This window comes from Ursus maritimus, unplaced genomic scaffold (assembly GCF_017311325.1).
Source record: "Ursus maritimus isolate PB19 unplaced genomic scaffold, ASM1731132v1 scaffold_9, whole genome shotgun sequence".
Classification (NCBI taxonomy): Eukaryota; Metazoa; Chordata; class Mammalia; order Carnivora; family Ursidae; genus Ursus; species Ursus maritimus.
Window position 1 is genome coordinate 3,608,169 of NW_024427107.1, and position 19,446 is coordinate 3,627,614.

General features: G+C 34.6%; 1 protein-coding gene across 2 annotated transcripts in view; it reads left to right on the forward strand.

The window, feature by feature from the left end:
* SNTG1 (syntrophin gamma 1) overlaps positions 1–19,446 on the forward strand; it is a 302,428-nt gene that overhangs the window by 38,741 nt on the left and 244,241 nt on the right. For both annotated transcript variants that reach the window (XM_008706661.1, XM_008706662.1), the window contains exon 3: positions 11,423–11,479. In XM_008706661.1, coding sequence (XP_008704883.1) covers positions 11,423–11,479 — 57 coding nt within the window. The remainder of the gene's footprint in view (positions 1–11,422; positions 11,480–19,446) is intronic.

Below are 19,446 nucleotides of genomic sequence, written 5' to 3' on the forward strand. Positions count from 1 at the left end.
TCAAAGAAGAAATAGTACCTATTCTCCTGAAGCTGTTTCAAACAATAGAAACAGAAGGAAAACTACCAAACTCATTCTATGAGGCCAGTATTACCTTGATCCCCAGACCAGGCAAAGACCCCATCAAAAAGGAGAATTACAGACCGATATCCCTGATGAATATGGACACCAAAGTTCTCAACAAGATCCTAGCTAATAGGATACAACAGTGCATTAAAAGGATTATCCATCATAAGCAAGTGGGATTCTTCCCTGGGATGCAAGAGTGGTTCAACATTAGCAAATAGATCATATCAACAAGAAAAAGTCAAGAACCATATGATCCTTTCAATTGATGCAGAAAATGCATTTGACAAAATACAGCATTGTTTCCTCATTAAAACACTTCAGAGTGTAGGGACAGAGGGTACATTCCTCGATTTCATAAAAACCATCTATGAAAAGCATACAGCGAATATCATTCTCAACAGGGAAAAGCTGAAAGCCTTTCCCTTAAGATCAGGAAGACGACAAGGATGCCCACTCTCGCCATTATTATTCAGCATAGTACTAGAAGTCCTTGAAACAGCAATCAGACAACAAAAAGGGATAAAAGGTATCCAAATCGTCAAAGAAGAAGTAAAATTGTCTCTCTTCTCAGATGACATGATACTCTATATGGAAAACCCTAAAGACTCCACCCCCAAATTACCAGAACTTACAGAACAATTCAGTAATGTGGCGGAATACAAAATCAATGCTCAGAAATCAGTTGTATTTCTATACACGAACAATGAGACTGAAGAAAGAGAAACCAGGGAATCAATTCCATTTACAATAGCACCAAAAATCAAACATTATCTCAGAATTAACTTAACCAGAAACATAAAGGATCTATACTCTAGAAACTACATATCACTCTTGAAAGACCTTGAAGAACACACAAAAAGATGGAAAAATATTCCATGCTCATGGATCGGAAGAATAAACACAGTTAAAATATCTATGCTACCCAGAACAATCTACACTTTCAATGCCATCGGATCAAAATACCAATGACATTTTTCAAAGATCTGGAACAAACAGCCCTTAAATTTGTGTGGAACCACAAAAGGCCCCAAATTGCCAAGGAATTGTTGAAAAGGAAAAACAAAGCTGGGGGCATCACATTGCCAGATTTCAAGCTATACTACAAAGCTGTGATCACTAAGACAGCGTGGTACTGGCACAAAAACAGACACATAGACCAATGGAACAGAATAGAGAACCCAGAAATGGACCCTCAGCTCTTTGGGCAACTAATCTTCGACAAAGCAAGAAAAAACATCCAGTGGAAAATGACAGTCTCTTTAGTAAATGGTGCTGGGAAAATTGGACAGCTACATGCAAAAGAATGAAACTGGACCACTCTCTCACACCATGCACAAAGATAATCTCCAAATGAATGAAAGACCTCGATGTGAGACAGGAATCCATCAAAATCCTAGAGGAGAACTTAGGCTGCAACCTCTTTGACATTGGCCACAGCAACTTTTTTCATGACACATCTCCAAAGGCAAGAGAAAAAAAAGAAAAAATGAACTTGTGGGACTTCATCAAGATAAAATTTTCTGCACAGCCAAGGAAACAGTCAACAAAACTAAGAGGCAGCCCACAGAATGGGAGAAGATATTTACAAATGACACTACAGATAAAAGACTGGTATCCAAGATCTACAAAGAACTTCTCAAACTCAATACACGTGGAACAAATAATCAAAGCAAAAAATGGGCAGAATATATGAACAGATACCTTTCCAACGAAGTCTTACAAATGGCTAACAGACACATGAAAAAATGTTCAAAATCATTAGTCATCAGGAAAATTCAAATCAAAACCACACTGAGATACCACCTTACGCCAGTTAGAATGGCAAAATTGGACAAGGCAAGAAACAACAAATGTTGGAGAGGATGTGGAGAAAGGGGATCCCTCTTACACTGTTGGTGGGAATGCAAGTTGGTACAGTCACTTTGGAAACAGTGTGGAGGTCCCTTAAAAAGTTAAATATAGAGCTACCCTATGACCCAGCAAAATGTACTCCTGGGTATTTACCCCAAACATACAGATGTAGTGAAGAGAAGGGCCATATCCACCCCAATGTTCATAGCAACGTTGTCCACAATAGCTAAATTGTGGAAGGAGCTGAGATGCCCTTCAACAGATGACTGGATTAAGAAGATGTGGTCCATATATACAATATTACTCAGCCATCAGAAAGAACAATTACCCAACATTTGCAGCAGCATGGATGAGACTGGAGGAGATTATGCTAAGTGAAATAAGTCAAGCAGAGAAGACAATTATCATATGGTTTCACTCATTTATGGAACATAAGAAATAGCAGGAAGATTGGTAGGAGAAGGAAGGGAAGAATGAAGGGGAGGTAAAGAGAAGGGGGAATGAATCACGAGAGACTATGGACTCTGGGAAACAAACTGACAGCTTCAGAGGGGAGGGGGTTGGGGGACTGAGATAGGTCTGTGATGGGTATTAAGGAGGGCACATATTGCATGGTGCACTGGGTGTTATATGCAAATAATGAATCATGGAACATTACATCAAAAACTAGTGATATACTGTATGGTTACTAACAAAACATCATAAAAATTATTTTAAAAAATGTATTCTTGTTAATTGTTTAGATTTTGTGAAATTATCTGGGGGGGAGTTTAATGCCTAAGCCTTCTCAGGAAGAATGCTATTACTTCCTTAGAACAAAGGAGTTCTAAACTCTAAATAACATTATTCATTGAAAATAGATTAAAAAAGAATGAAACACTTAAGAATAAATTTGCAAATGTACAAAGTATATATTCTGAAAACTAGAAACAACAACAAAAACAATTGAAAGAAATTAAAGATCTAAATAAATGGAAAGACCTTCTATTTTCATGAGCCCAAAGACTTAATGACATGTTAAGATACTAATAATCTCCACATTGATTTATAGATCTATCTCCACCAAAATCCAAGCTTACTTCTTTGCAGGAATAGACAAACTAATGCTAAGATTCATATAAAAATGCAAGGGACTTAGAATAGACAAAACAATTTTGAAAAAGAAAAAAAAAAGTTGAGGCACTCACAGTTCCTGATTTTAAAACTTAGCAGTTTGAAAGAAGTGGTAATCTAGACAGTGTGAAATATGTCCACATATGGCATATGGATAGTGATATAGTAATTGAAATAGAATTGAGAGTTCAGAAATAAACGTTCATTTTACAGTCAATTGATTTTCAGGGGTGACAAGACCAATGGAGAAAAATTGTCTTTTCAGCAAATGGTGCCAGATTAACTGGATATCCATATGCAAAATAATGATTTTGAGAACTTACACCATTTTAAAAATTAACTCAAAATGAATCAAAAACCTAAATTTAAGAGCTAAAAATATAAAACTCTTAGAAGACAACATAGGTATAAAATATGACACATCTAAAGAGCTCAAGTAGACATTTCTCCAAAGAAGGTATGTAAATGGCCAATAAGCAAATTAAGAGATGCTCAACATTGTTAGCCATCAAGGAAATATATATCGAAGCCACATGAGATACTTTATGGCACACTGGGATGGTTATAATCACAAAGATAAATAAGGACAAGTGTTAGTGAAGATGTAGAGAAGTTGAAATTCTCAGCCACTACTGATGAGAATATAAAATGGTACAGCTGCGTTGGAAAACATTCTGACAGTTCCCGATTTCACTCCTCAGTATAGGCTCAAGAGAAAAAAGCACATATGTACACACAAAAGTTTATAGCAGCATTATATATAATAGCCAAATAGTATAAACAACCTAAATGTCCAAGAATGGAGGAATGGGTAAATAAAATGTGGCTTACCCATGCAGTGCAATGTCATTTGACAAATTAAAAAATGAAATATTGATACATGCTACAACATAGATGAACCTTGAAAATATCATGGTTAGAAGCCAAACACGAAGGACCGTATACTGTGTGATACCATTTATGTGAAATGTCCATAGTAGGCAAATCTATAGAGATAGAAAGTAGATTAGTAGATGCCTAAGGCAAGATGGACTTTGAGGACTAAAGGATATGGCGTTACATTTTGAAAAATGCAAATGTTTTAAAATTGATTGTGGTGATGGATGCCTAACTGTGAATACACTAAAAGTCACTAAATTGTATATTTGACAAGATTGGTTTTATGGTATATGAATTGTATCTCTGTAAAACTATTTTTAAAAGGATGAAAAATAATCTCTATATATTCATATATCTATAAATATTTCTGTGTGTAACCATCTGTATCAACATTACACTAAGCATGAGTTCATACTGCTATCTTTAACTGTCTTCCATTACCCAAGGGACAGTTTAAGCCTTCTTCCCTCGCTGTAAATTTCCACTCCAACAGTGAGAAACTGGTTTTTCCAATCTACCATCCACTTACTTGTTTAATTTCAATATATATGAATAGCAATATCAGAATTATTAACCATACTTTCATGGGAAAGAACTTTATCAACTAGGATACATTACCATGTGCAGTCCCTTTTGTCTTTAGTCTTTACCTTTTTGTCTTACTGACTCCATTCATTTCCAAAGTTACTTAGGTAAGCACATTTACCCCCTATTCCTTTCAAAGAGATGGAAACAGATATTTTAAATGCAATGAGATTGTTTTGTTACAGCTGCAACCCCTCTTCAGATCCTCTAACTTCCTAAATGACTCTTTTAAATATATATATATATATATATATATATATATATATATATATATATATATATATATATATTAAGATGCATTCTTTGTTCTCTAAAGTTTTATGTGTTTTGACTAAAGCCTAACATCATGTACTCGTTATTGTAATATCAAAAAGAATATTTTCACTGCCCTGTACATCTCCTGTGTTTCATTTGTTCAGCCTTTCCTCCCTCTCTCAGAATCCCTGGCAACCACTGATCATTTCATTGTCTCTTTAGTTTTGCCTTTTCAGAGTGTCATATAAATGAAATAGAGTATGAATTCTTTTGAGACTGGCTTCTTTAACCTAGTGATATACATTTGAGGTTTCTCCATGTCTTTTTGAAGCTAGACAGTTATTTCTACTAGTGAATAGTACTTCTTTGTATAGAGGTACCACATAGTTGTGTTTGTTTCTTTATCCATTCCATGGATGAAAAGCATCTTGGTCACTTTCAGTTTTTGGCAATTATGAATAAAGCTGTTATAAATATCTTCATACCGGTTTTTGGGTAAACACAAATGTTAAAATTAGATGAATCAATACGTAGGAGTGCAATTCTTATGTCATCTATTCAGACTTTGTTGAGCTTTGTGATAAACTTCCAAACTCTCCATTGAATTCCCACCAGCAAGGAAGGTGAATTCTTATGATGATATATCCCATTTGATATTGTCAATGTTTTAGATTTTAGCCATTCTAATAGATGTATAATGTTATTTCATTATTTTAATCTGCTATTCCCTAATAACAAATGATGTTGGGCATCTTTTCATATGTTTACTTGCCATCTGTATATTCTTTGATGAGGTCTTTGCTCTAATATTTTGGCAACTTTTGAATTGGATTGTTTATTTTCTTGATAAGTGTTAAAAGAGTTCTTCATATATTTTGGAAACAAGTCCTTCATAAGAATGCATTATGCAAATATTTTCTTTCAACCTGTTACTTTTCATTCTCTTAACAGTATCTTTTACAAAGTAGAAGTTTTTAATTTTAAAATACTTCAGCATCAGTTTTTTTTAATGGATCATGCTTTGATATTGTATTGAAAAGCGCATTGCAAACCCGAAGTCAGAGATTTTCTCCTGTTTTCTTTTAGAAGCTTTATAATAAGTGTGTTTATGTTTAGATCTGTGATCCATTTTGTGTTAATTTTTATTAAAGGAATGGCATCTATGTCTAGATTCCTTCCTCCCTCCCTCCCTCTCTCTTTATTCTTTTTTCTTTCTTTTCTTTTTTCTTTTCTATTCCTTTCTTTTTTTGTTTTAAGACTATCCTTTCTTTTTGCCATGAATTGCCTTTGTTTCTTTGTCAAAGATCAGTTAACTGCATTTGTATGTTTGCTTTTGTTTTGTTTGGTTTTGTGGTGTTCTGTTCTATTCCAATAATCTATATGTTTAGTCTTCAAAAGTTTCATGCTGTCTTGATTACTGTGGCTTTATAGTAAGTCCTAAGTCAGGCATCCTGAGTCCTCCAACATTTTCTACTACTTCAATATTGTGGTAGCTATTTGGGGTTTTTTGGCTTTCCATGTTAACCTTAGAAACAGTTTATTAATATTCATAAATGGTTTGCAGAGATTTTATTGGCACTGCATTGATTCTATAGATCTAGTTCGGAATAATTGACATCCTAAAAATATTGAGTCTTCAGTTCAGAACATGAAATATCTCTCTTTGGTTTGATCATCTTTGATTTCTTTCTCCCCCGAGTTTTGTAGTTCCATATATAAGTCCTTACTTATTTTATTAGATTTATTTATACCAAGTATTTCCTTTTTAGTAAATGGTAATTGTGATTTTCTTTTCAAATTCTAATTTCTCATGGTTGATGTATAAGAAAGCGATTGATTTTTGTATATTTTTTTGTCTCCTGTGAACTTGCTCCAATTATCTATTATTTCCAGAAGGTTTTTGTTGCCTCTTTGGGGTTTTCTACATAGACAATGCCTTTTACTTCAGATTGTTGCCTTATTACACTAGCTGAGACTCCAAGCACAATGTAAGAGGAGTAATGAGATGATCCTTGCCTTTTTTCCCAGTTGTAGAGGGAAAACATTCAGTTTCTCACAATTCCATCTCTTTTTATTACATTGTACCCTGATTTTCCATTTCTTTGTTTCTTTCGTCCCAATTTTCCATCTCATCCCAGTCCTGTTGTTATAGTGGAATCAAAGATGCTTTCATTTAAATCATGATTTGAATCTTGGTCAAGTTAATTTAACTCCTTTGTATTTAGTTTTCTTATTCTAAATTAGGAAAATATTGCCTATCCCAAGTGCTGTTATGATGATTACTTGGGAAAATACTTGCAAAAAACTTTTCTTTTCTCACTTAATGCATGAATACCTAACTTTGATATAGGCCCCATGCTAAATTTTTGGGATCCGAAAATGAACAAGACTCAGCTCTTAGAAAAATTAGTTGACAAAAAAAGTCAAGGTCACAATGTATTTTAATAATCATATGTGTTATGAAACCTGTCAGTTCACAAAGTTGATTTTCAGTACCTAGAAGCTACCATTTTATTATTTTCCTTTTTCAAGTTTACTCACTCTTCCTGAACTGTCAAAAGAGCTAATGACATTCCCTATCTCTTTTCTTGTATATCCTGTTTATTTCCACCCCATATAATCAGTACAAACAATTCTCCATTTGATAATCTCTCTAGTTTCTGCACTCTTCTCCCTTCTTTCTTCTCTTTTCAACTACATATCTCACACATTTCTATACTTGGGGTAAACCATAGCAACACTTTGTGTTTGGTAACATGTATGTTTTGGTTATAGCTCCCATATAGTTCATACAGTATACATGGAGTATTTCAAATATAATATTCCAAAAGGCAGGGGTGACAATAATTAGATTTTTACATAAAGCAAATTAAGCATTTAAAACAAGTTTTCTTGGGACGCCTGGGTGGCACAGTGGTTGAGCGTCTGCCTTCAGCTCAGGGTGTGATCCCGGCATTATGGGATCGAGCCCCACATCAGGCTCCTCTGCTGTGAGCCTGCTTCTTCCTCTCCCACTCCCCCTGCTTGTGTTCCCTCTCTTGCTGGCTGTCTCTCTCTCTCTGTCAAATAAATAAAATCTTAAAAAAAAACCCAAAAAAACAAGTTTTCTTTCTTTTTTGTGATAATGCTTATGCTGATTATTTAGGTGTATAGCACATCTTTTTTTAAAAAAGATTTTATTTATTTATTTGACAGAAAATGAGAGAGCACAAAACAGGGGGAGCAGCAGAGGGAGAGGGAGAAGCAGGCTCCCCGCTGAGCAGGGAGCCTGACCTGAGACTCGATCCCAAGACCCTGGGATCATGACCTGAGCCAAAGGCAGAGGCATAACTGACTGAGCCACCCAGGTGCCCCTACATCACCTCTTTATAAGTCCAATATTATTTCTGGGCTCCATCCTTTACATTTTATAAGGAATAGGAAGATTAAAGAGAAGCTTTTTATATATGTAAGTATATGGGGGGATCTGTCTTGATTTTGTGTTTTAAAGAATAAAATAACCAATACTACGTTAGTTTGTAGTAAGAACACTGAAGACCAGTGTTTGTTACTTAGGCAATGTGTTTAAGACACGCAAGATGTAACTAAATATAACTTCAGATCAGCTTTCAGATTTTCTCTAATTTATGAGGTGAGCAGCTGAAACAATTAACTACATTGCCTTTAAAAATTATTTGGGGGGGGGCAGAAGGGAAGAACCAAATGTGGAGAGGTGGAAAGGGGATAGAGGTTATAACTAACACAAACATACACACAGTGGGGAGAAGAGCAAGGTGCCGCACTGGGAGCAGTTGTTTGCCATTCTCTACTGCCCTCTACCTGCAGTGACAAATTTAATATTTTGGTTTTAAAACATAAAGTAATTTGTCTTGCTTGTTTCTCCCTACTTTCTTAAAAGTAAACTAATGAAGCAATAGCGTATAGAGGTGCTGGCTGGGGTTTGCATGTGCGTGCATGTGCCCGTGTTTAAAATACATTAAAATAAGTGCTGCCTCTGAGATTTTTCAGCAGCTACTGCTGACTCTCTAGTCTCCTCTCTGCATCAGCAATTTTGAATTTGATTCTAAATATTCTCTGCTAAAGATTGGAAAGCAGTCTTGTAGAGAAGGAGTAAAGGCATAAACCTTTGATCACCCTGGCATGCTTGCTGTCCCTTCAAAGAAAAGCAATGTTTCAGCATACACTTGGCTGGTTAATAGAATTTGCTCATCACGTTGTCCTTGTGACTAATGATTTCTATGCAAGACGTTGTAGAAAATTTAGGTGATGTCATTTACTAATAAAATACATTTTCTTTGACAGACTAAGTTCTTTACTTTGAGAAAAGAAAGATGAATCTTTATTTCAATGAATCAAGAATATGTTCCTTATAGAAATGGAATTAAGAAAATAACTACCACCTAAGAACCTGTTTAGTTTGATAGGCAGTATTGTGAAAGCAGTTGGCTTATCTGTTTTATAAGAGTAAGGATAAACATTTAATTGGCCTATCCCTGAGTTGAGTCTTCCAGTATCTGAGTTACTCTGTGATGTAACTATTGGCATACAAACTGCGTAAATATTAATCAGATATTTAAGTGACTATTAAGTAAGAATTTCTGTTTAGAATAACAGATTATGTGTGTGTGAGAGAGAGAGAAAGAGAGAGACAGAATATTCATTAAGTTTCTACTCTATGCCAGTGTCCTTCACAAAGATCAATCCTCAAAACAAAGCTGTTACTATGTATTATTTATCACCATTTTTCAGATTTGGACAAAGAGATTCACAGGGCTTAAGTAATTTTCCAAACATATTAAGTTGTGGATATTTGAGTTATTGATAGATTCTTTGATTTCAATTCTGTTATTTGCAATGTGCAGCTTTAATTAATCCTTTAATGAGAAATAAACAAAGATTAATTAATTTAACGGATTACTTTTATCCTGTCCAACAAAAGGACATTTCCAATAGATACTTAATTTATTTTAAATTAGGTTATCTATATGTATAATTCATGTGCCCACTTTCCTTTTTGCTTTCATACATGAAGGTATGCTTATATACATAGATATTGCAATATAAGTTCTAAAGTACTGCATCTTCCCATACTTGTGACTCCACCAATGGGGAGTGATACAGTAGCTGGCTTACGAATAAAAAAGGAGAGCTTATGGTATTATTTGACATGAATAATGTGTTTTATATTTCATGTTGCTTTACATTAAGTGTAATACACCTATAAACTTACTTTGCGTAAGTAATCTTAATGTTGGCTTGAAAACGTAATTAGATGACAGGTTATAAGAGTAAAATCTGTAGTTTTAAAATAGGCCAAATTACCTAGGACATGATAGGAAGGAAGAACATTTAGATAATTAAGTGCTACTCATTTGCACTAATAGTTTTTTTTTCTTAATATGCACCAATCTCCAACCATAAAGGTTTATTTTTTAATTCAAAATAAATAACAGTTAATATACCTCAATTTCTCGTATAGTGATCTTGTTCTTTAATTTTTTTTTACTTTTATATATGAAATCTAAAAACTTGGCTAAATGAAAGTATCTTGTAACTGCCAAAATGATGAGGTTTTATGCTATCTTAAAATATTTAGGAAGAGCCATCAGAAGAAAATGGGTATTTTCCAGATTTTCTCTTTGTTCTTTTTAAATAATATAATCTGTTCCACATAGCCCCTCTAAAACCAGGGAGTAAAGGAAATAATAAGAAAGAGAGCAGTATTCAGACTTGGAGATGGGTAATGTAGTCAAAAAAGTTGGCCATTTGTGGGGAGCAACATCTATCCCAAGTACAGCAGGACAAGGGGGCGGGGGGTCTCAAACCATTATGGATAGGGGGAGGTTCAAAAACATGAGAAAGTTATAAGTAAGTGGAGAAGATTATAAATAAAAGCTTTCAACCTTTCAACATGCTTCTAGACTATTCATTATGTAGAAATGATTGCCCTAAAACAGAGTAATACTGATTTTTATTGGAAATTAAAAGATTTGTTCAAATGTAGATCTTTGTGATTTTTGTTTTATACACCACTGATTGAATTATTGTTTCCATCATGGAAGGAAAAAGATAATTGATTTTGAAAATTGATAATTCTGTTGTCATTATTAGTTAGGTGTAAAATCCATTCTTTTTTCACATAAGCTATCATTTTGAACCTGGTTTATCCACAGTCTCAATCCTAGATACACATGAATCATTGATGTGCTGGGACATGGCAGCCTCCCAGCTCAGCTCTCAAATTTCCACAAGCAAGATGACTTCGTACTGATGGAGATAAGACCTTGGTTAACAAAGATAATATTTACCATTGACATAGAATTATTTTTATGTAACCCAAACTTGTCATTTCTTAGACAACAAGAATATATAGTGTGAAAATGAGAAGATAAAATTAAAATTCCAAAATATGTCCAAAGAATCATTGAAAGGAACCTAACTTTGGGGAATTTAGAAGTTTAATAACAGTACAGTCCCTTTTATCTGGACAGATAAATTAATATTTGATTTGAAAATTACAAAATACTCCATTTGTTGCAAGAACTAGAGCCTCTATGGTGTCACAAAATATTTCTTTTTTTAAGGAACAAAAACAGAACCTGGAGGAAGAAAATGGTGTGTAAGTATAGTATTAGGAAATGCTAACCACTTTTAAAATCCTGTCTTTCAGGAAAGAACGGTGACCATTAGAAGACAAACTGTAGGAGGATTTGGATTAAGCATAAAGGTAGCCTGTCTTTCCAGTCTATCCTTAAAGGCCATGTTGTAATGCCTGCATTTTTGTGTATTTTGATTTTTTGGGGGTGATTAATAATTAGACAAGAATGGCTATAGCAAACTGTTCAATATTTGGAATGAAATGTAAATTAGGTAGGTTCTCACAAAATCTTGGTCAACTTTTGATTTAGAAATACCCCTAGAAAAGGTAGTTGGGAATTTTACCTGGTATTGAATATAGATCATTTGCTTTCTCTATCTGGTATCATCTAACATGTCAGATATGGTGTTGTATGCATATCGTCCTCTAACCAGCCAGAGTAGGAGCTACTGCCCCTTCAGTGAATGGAGCAAGAACAAGTTTTACAATAATAATAGTTAAGTATTAGTTGGATTTTATTCATCTTTTTCTTTTGCTTAGTTTTCCTTTTTTCAAGAAACCAGCAAATTTTCATGTCACAATACCAAGCATACAGGATAGACAGAATTTTAACATCTGATTTATTTTAAAAATGACCATACCTGTTCACTTCCATTTATTATTAAATTTTAAAGGCCCCTTTTTTTCTGTATATGGTTGACTAATAAAGATGTACCATACCTGCAATTTGTTATCACTGAAACAAAACAGAAATTTTAAAAGGATGAAAAATTACATAAATATTATGAAAGTCAACTCAATGTCTTTAAATGCCCTTTAGAAATCTACATCTCTGCATAGATAAACGAAATATAACTTTATCTTGATGATTGGTTCAGGTATTTTGCCTATGTAGGGTGAAAACCATACATCTCATGTATAAATTTCATGAAATTTTAACACAGCTCAGTTTATACATGCTTGGAAAGTGGAACTCTAAATTTGGTGTCTCTCAGTTCTAGTTGACATTATGGAAATACCTTAGAAAAATGTACCAGTGTGGTATAGCACTGTGTTGTCAAGTGATAAGAATATTACTACATAAAATGTTAGTTTTAAAATATGTATTTAACTTTCCTTTATCTATCATCAGCTAAAACCAGAAAGGTTTGCAGAACAACTCATAGGATGTGGAAATGATTTTTGTTTTTGCTGTAATATTTATTGGGATTGTTTGAAGGATTTAAAGGTACCTCTAAAGATAGTGAAAAGTCTATGAGAGAGAACAAAAGCTAAGTGTGAATAAAATCCAATCATGAGAGCTGGTTTCATTTGAGATGATAATTTTCACCTATCAGGCTTGACTCTTTCTTTCTTTCTTTCTTTCTTTCTTTCTTTCTTTCTTTCTTTCTTTCTTTCTTTCTTTTCTTTCCTTCCTTCAGATTTGTTTATTTATTTGAGAGAGAGAGAGAGAGAGTATTTGTGCTCAAGTGAGGGGGAGGGGCACAGGAGAAGGAGACTCCTTGCTGATCAGGGAGCCCAGTATGGGGCTCCATCTACTACCCATCAGGAGATCATGAACTGAGCCAAAACCAAGACTCCAACGTTTAACCCACTAAGCCACACAGCCCCTCTGACTCTATTTCTGATGGTGGATCTGAATTAGTTTTTTGCAGGCTGGAAATTTTCTTTTCTATTTTTTTCGATTTCCATTTATAATTTAAAGCCAATAATACAATGTAATTTATTTTTACTAAAATGCCACAATTTTAACCTAGACAGTTTTTAAAACATCAAGAATTTTCCCAGATGAATTATTTCCATTTAATATTTTCATTATTCCAATCCAAACAAAACTCTTACACCTAAATAAATAATTTCTAAATCAAATGAGTATATAGTTTCCATTCATAATATTGACCACAGAAACTGTATTTGAATTGTGATCTGTGCCATATATTAGGAATTCTGACAAAAAGGCAATTATTTTATAATTCTTATGACACACTAACCATAAATATTAAAATTAATATTTTTACTTAGAATATTACCCAATCGTTCTGAAAAGTTTCCTTTTAGGGTTTTCCAATTTGTTTTTCTTAATACTTACCTCTGACACTTGCTTTTTTGTTTTAAAAATATCTTTAAGGGCACCTGGGTGGCTCAGTCAGTTAGGTGTCTGCCTTTGGCTCAGGTCAGGATCCCAGAGTCCTGGGATCTAAGTCTACTTCCTGCTCAGTGGGGAGTCTGCTTCTCCTTCCCCCTGCTCTTATGCTCTTGCTTGTTCACTCTCTCTCTCTCTTTGTCTCTCCCTCTCAAATAAATAAATAAAATCTTTAAAAAATAAACTATCTTTCATTCTGTTAGTGTGTGTGTGTATATATATATATATATCATGTTATATATATATATATATACAGAATGAACAGTTTAAGAAATCATTTTAGCCTAAATACAGAATTAATATTTTAATGTTGACCATTTGTTTATTTTCTTATGTATTTATTTGTTTATGTTCCTATTGCTGGAGCAATTTGAGCCAATAATATAATTATTCACATAAATATATAAACATATATCTTATCCTTATTTGCTTCAGTTAAGTAATCACTTCTGGCACACACTGGAGATTTTGCAATGAGAATTATTGACTTAAGACCTGGAATATCTCAACTGGAGATAACAGAAGGAAGGATGCATATTGGACAATTAAAAAGGCATTAACCAATATAGTGAAGACTCCTACAGGTGCTCCTGAATTTCATTGTACTAAGAACACATGGTGATGTTATTTCAATTTTACCTTCTAAAAAATTATTTGTAAAAAACCTGACTAAAGGGTAACAAAATGTCTTTTTTTTGGTCAGAAAACACTAAAACACTCCAACACGTGCTTTTGCAAGTCAAAGCCAATTGGCTATGCTCTGTGCTCCTGACAAATCTTGGCTCATGGGCCTTTCCTGCCACGATCACCATTGTGCATGGTGGCAACTCCTCACTTCTGTCATGTGGTGGTCAGTGCTACACAAGTTGGTGGGCAATATCACAAAGAGGCTTCTTATATAGCATCTTTCTAATGTTTTATTAACATGCCCTAGTGGCCGTAGACTATGGGCAGTATGATGTCCCTGAAGCTACCAATGTCCTTTAAGCCTTGATGTTACCTGTCCATGTACAATGTTCTTGTTCCCCAACACTCTCCAAGCAAAGATTATCCTGTAAGGGTGGTGAAATAAAAGTGAGCCTTTACCTCATTTATTTTCTCTACCTTATTATTGAGACAATGCTGAAACTTCTGGGACAAATTGTGCGGCTTAGTCCCAGGTGGCCTAGAGATTGAGGCAGTTGTATGTCTATACAGTTTGATTTTAGGTGTTTATAATTTCATATCTTCCCCTGAAGGATAATATGATGTAGTGCATGTTAAGGAGAGTTTCCATCTCAAAATTTCCCGAAATCCTAAGGAATAAGAGAAAAACATAAATAAAAATATCAGATTATATTATATCTATATTCTTAAAAATATTTGTAAGTTTTAACCCATCTTCTTTTAAAATTTTACTTCTCCTCTTCTTATAGTTTTGTTTTTTACATCTTAAGAAAATTTTTGGTTTGCATTATTAGGACTTTCTCACAAGATCTGAGACTGTCCTTTGAAAAGTCACATTTATTATTTTATTTTATTTTATTTTATTTTATTTTATTTTATTTTATTTTTTAAAGGTTTATTTATTTATTTATTTATTTGACAGAGAGACACAGCCAGCAAGAGAGGGAACACAAGCAAGGGGAGTGGGAGAGGAAGAAGCAGACTCTTAGCGGAGGAGCCTGATGTGGGGCTCGATCCTGGAATGCCAGGATCACGCCCTGAGCGGAAGGCAGATGCTTAACGACTGTGCCACCCAGGCGCCCCTACATTTATTATTTTAAATCATATCCAAAATTGCTGTACCCTCAGTGTGGAACACAATCACCCAAAATGAGCTTTGGCATCAATTAAATTGAGATTTAATGTAGAAATCAGATATATTTCCAGAGACAAATTTATTTTTTAGATTCCTAAAATCCCATTTTTCATAACAAGAGTATTTATTTATTTATTTATTTATTTATTTATTTATTTATTTATGAGAGAGAGCGCATGCACACGTGTGAGCACAAGTGGGGGGAGGGGCAGAGGGAGAGAATCTTTAAGCCGATTCCCCACTGAGTGCAGCCCCATCCCGGGCTCCATCTCATGACCCATGAGATCACGACCTGAGGGCAAACCAAGAATCAGTGGCTTAACCAACTAAGGCACCCAGCACCCCATGACAAGAGTGTTTTATCATGGAAAGGTAGAGACCAAAATTACCTATATACCCAGTTAATTCTACATGAGTGCAAAACCCCCCACAATGCAGAACCGAGGTCCCGTGGACACACGACAGACTTGTGCTAATGTCCCACATGGCGAAGCAGGTGTCCTGACAAGTGGAGCTGCCACACACAAGGCTGACTGTCTTGCTCCATCTTCCCATCCTCTGGTTTAGCTAAACTTTTGTCTTTAGCTCCTAAAAATGAAAGGGATTCTTTTTAACCCCTGGGGAGCGTGCCCATCCCTGGATCCCGGCTAGTTTCTGCTTTGCTGTCCGTGCTACAGTTATTCTGTCATTGCAGTTAGCAAATCAAGTAGGAGCAAACGCGTAACTAACCCAGGGTGCAATGAGGTGAAATTTGGAGGCACGACATTCACACCTTTATACCTGGCCGAGCCCTCTGTCATCTTTAAATGGCATTTCATCCACAAGCCCCTACTCCAGAACCTCTAAATCAAAATGATGGTCATACTTTCTGATCAGAAACTTAGTCATGAAACACTGGTAGACTTTTATGCACTGTGCTCACTCCTGTGCTGTCTGCCAGAAAGCCTTGCTCATGGAAGCTCTTTTTAGACTTGTGTTGCTTTTTAGAACACTTTCTGCATCTGGAAGAACTTTGGATCTTTCTGATAATTATTTAGGATTGATTCTCCCTGGCTTTTACCATTATTCATTCTTCCTCAATTTAAACATCCCTCAGAAGTCAGTGTGTGTGTTTTTCCTGGTATTAGTTTTTGTTTTTGTTTGTCGCTCAATAAAATGTCAAGCTTTTCTTATTTACATGTTTAAATTTCCAAAAGATCATTCTCCAAAAACTGAGCAAAAGGATACCTAAACTTTCCACTTATAATCACATAATCTTCTCTGTTTTCAGACTGAAACGGATTCTTTTTGTAAAAATTTCAGAAATTACAGAAGTAAAAACAATGAATCATTGAACTAGTAATTAGTTCAAGTTTATTGTGCACCCATCAAAAAGACAGTTCGCAGAGCAAGAGCCCTCAACCCAAACCATGGCATGAGGCTCAGGGCATATTGTTATAAAGCAACTTGTATAGTGGGAAGGCAGTGACTTTCACTGGGATTGGCTACAATATTACAATTTTCTTAAATGATAGGGAACAGGTTAGTGGTTGACTCATAGCAACCTTGGGAAATAGTTCAAGTTTTACTTGTGATTTCTAGAGGAATAAACATGAGAAACAACTTGGGTCAAGCTAGCCTTTCAAAATAAGCTAAATGAAGCTTTGTATGACTAAAGTGGTTTTGTCTGTTCAGAGAATTTTCAAGGCTGGTCTCCATTTGTTTTTGATTTTCACACCTTGAAGATCTCAGATTTATCAGGCTAGCTGGTGTATATTCTTATTGTTCCTACAGGACATTCTGATCTGGGTCCTTTCTAGTTTTTCAGAGTTCCTAAATTCCTATGGCCGTTTCTGATCCTTATTCCCAGCTCTTCAGCTCCTGCCCCCTTTCCCTCATATCACACCTGCTTTCTGGCCTTCTGGTAGAATCTTTCTTTCAAGTGCTCATCCATTTTGTCTGGGATATCCTGATACTTAACCATTTCCAAAAATAACTTAATGGTCTCCCACACCTACATTCCCAATAATCACCAAACTTCTGCAACATAGGACACAATATTCTTGTATTTTTGCCTAATTCTTATGAGCATCAACATATGGATAATCACCTTAAAGCAAACCACTATCTTTTATTTATCTTCCATATCTTTGAAAATACAATGCTGTTGCAGATTATTAAATCATACCTTTGGCCATTGTCAGTTAACAAATCAGTTTTTAGAGAAAGGGTGTTTTGATTATTATTACTACAAAGGGTTCTACAGAGTTATTTTCCAACAGACAATGCTATGTCATCTATGTCCTTTAAGGAAATGTTTGCTGTCAAAGGTGATATTTATATGAAAGCTTTAACTTTGCAGCAATCAAGAATGAAATTATAATAATTATTAAAATCTTATCATTTATAAACAATAATTGCAAGTATTTATTAACTGTTAAGTACCAGATGCTGAGCTAAGTACTTTATATTCAGTTTCATTTGGCCTTAAGTATCCAGCAAAGAAGGTAACTGTTACTATCCCTCCATAGACAATGTGGTTAAGTATTAAGAGGTTAAGTAATTTACCCATTGTTTTACCTGGCAGAGCTGGGCCTACACCTCACATAAAGCAGATGACATAGACCTTACTCTTAATAACTATGCTCTGTAGCTGTAGAAACCAGACTAAATTATCTCTAAACTCTCTACTTGGGAACACAAGTAATGTTTCCTCTCTAAATTATTTACATTCTGGTTTATTCAAAATTAAACTAAATGGATCAATATGTCCAGAATCAAGCAAACAATTTAATATCAAGGCCTTGATATTAATTGTATCAAATTTACTAAATAAAAATATATGTCTTCATAGCAGCTATAATAAATTTCTGCTTTGTAATTTATTAGTGAATGATATAAGTACATCCACATTTATATACATTTCTCCTCATTCTGTTCTCTGTCCTTTTTACTTGAGTCTGATTCTTCTGTTTCCAATGGGGACAATATGGATACATACATTTACACCATAGAAAGAGGAGGATACCAGGAAGGTAATAAAGCTTAGGTCGGAGTTATGGATTAGTCCCCAAGAATCAGTTAAAACCACTGAACAATTCTCATTTTAAAGACCTTCTTTTAATTAAATATTTTATTGAGATATAATCTACATATCATACAACTTAACCACTTAATGTATACCAGTTAGTGGTTTTTATTTCATTCACAGATGTGTGCATTTTAGAACATTTTTGTCTCCCCCATATCCTTGAGCTATCATCCCCTTCTCCCCCGTTTCCCAATCCCAGCTCTAAGTACCTTATGTCTCTATCGATGTCTCTACTTTGGACTTTCATATGAAAGCAATTATATAGTATGTGGGAAAGACCATTAATTTGTGCCAAATTCAAACTAAGTGGTATTAGCAGGTAGGCATGGCATTCAGATAGATAAGGATATTTTGCCATGTTTCTTAAAGATTAAATTCTTTTAGGTGTTTCTCCCATACTTGTTCATTAGGCTCTTGACCTTAATTATTGTGATGTTATTATATGTCTGCAAATATTTTCCTTGCTCTCTTTTCTACTCCCCAGAGCCAAGACTATGATTGATTGATTAACTGGAATAATGAAAATATTGAATTCAAAATATTTATTTGGCAAGGTTTCCAACACTCTAAGAACATTCTGGGTTTGATTTGATGGAATTTAAGTCATACTGGCAAATTCTTTGTATAGAGTCCTTCTCAAAATGCTTTAGATAGTAATTAATATCCTGGTTCCTATAAAACTAATTGTAAACTTAATTATGCATTGTACGGTATATATTTTAATAATTTCTGGGATGCACTATAGAATGTTGCTTCACTTTCCCTAGTCTTGATTTTACACTGGAACAACAGAGCTCAATTAATTCATTTATTCTCTAAACCTTGACCACAATCCTGCACCCTGGCTGGTTTAAGAGTAGGTTGAGGAGAAGAGCCCAGTAAAGGAAACTCTGTCTTGACCTCATGCCCTTTATAATACAGTGGGAAAGTAAACATTGATCAAATTGTGATGTAAATAAATGTAAATCGTAGCCTGGATCTGGTGTTACAGAAGTGAATTACTTCAAGTAAGGAGACAATAATGAATGGGATCCTTCAGCTGAAATTCTGAATTTGAATGGGAGTTTACCAGGTTAAGAGTA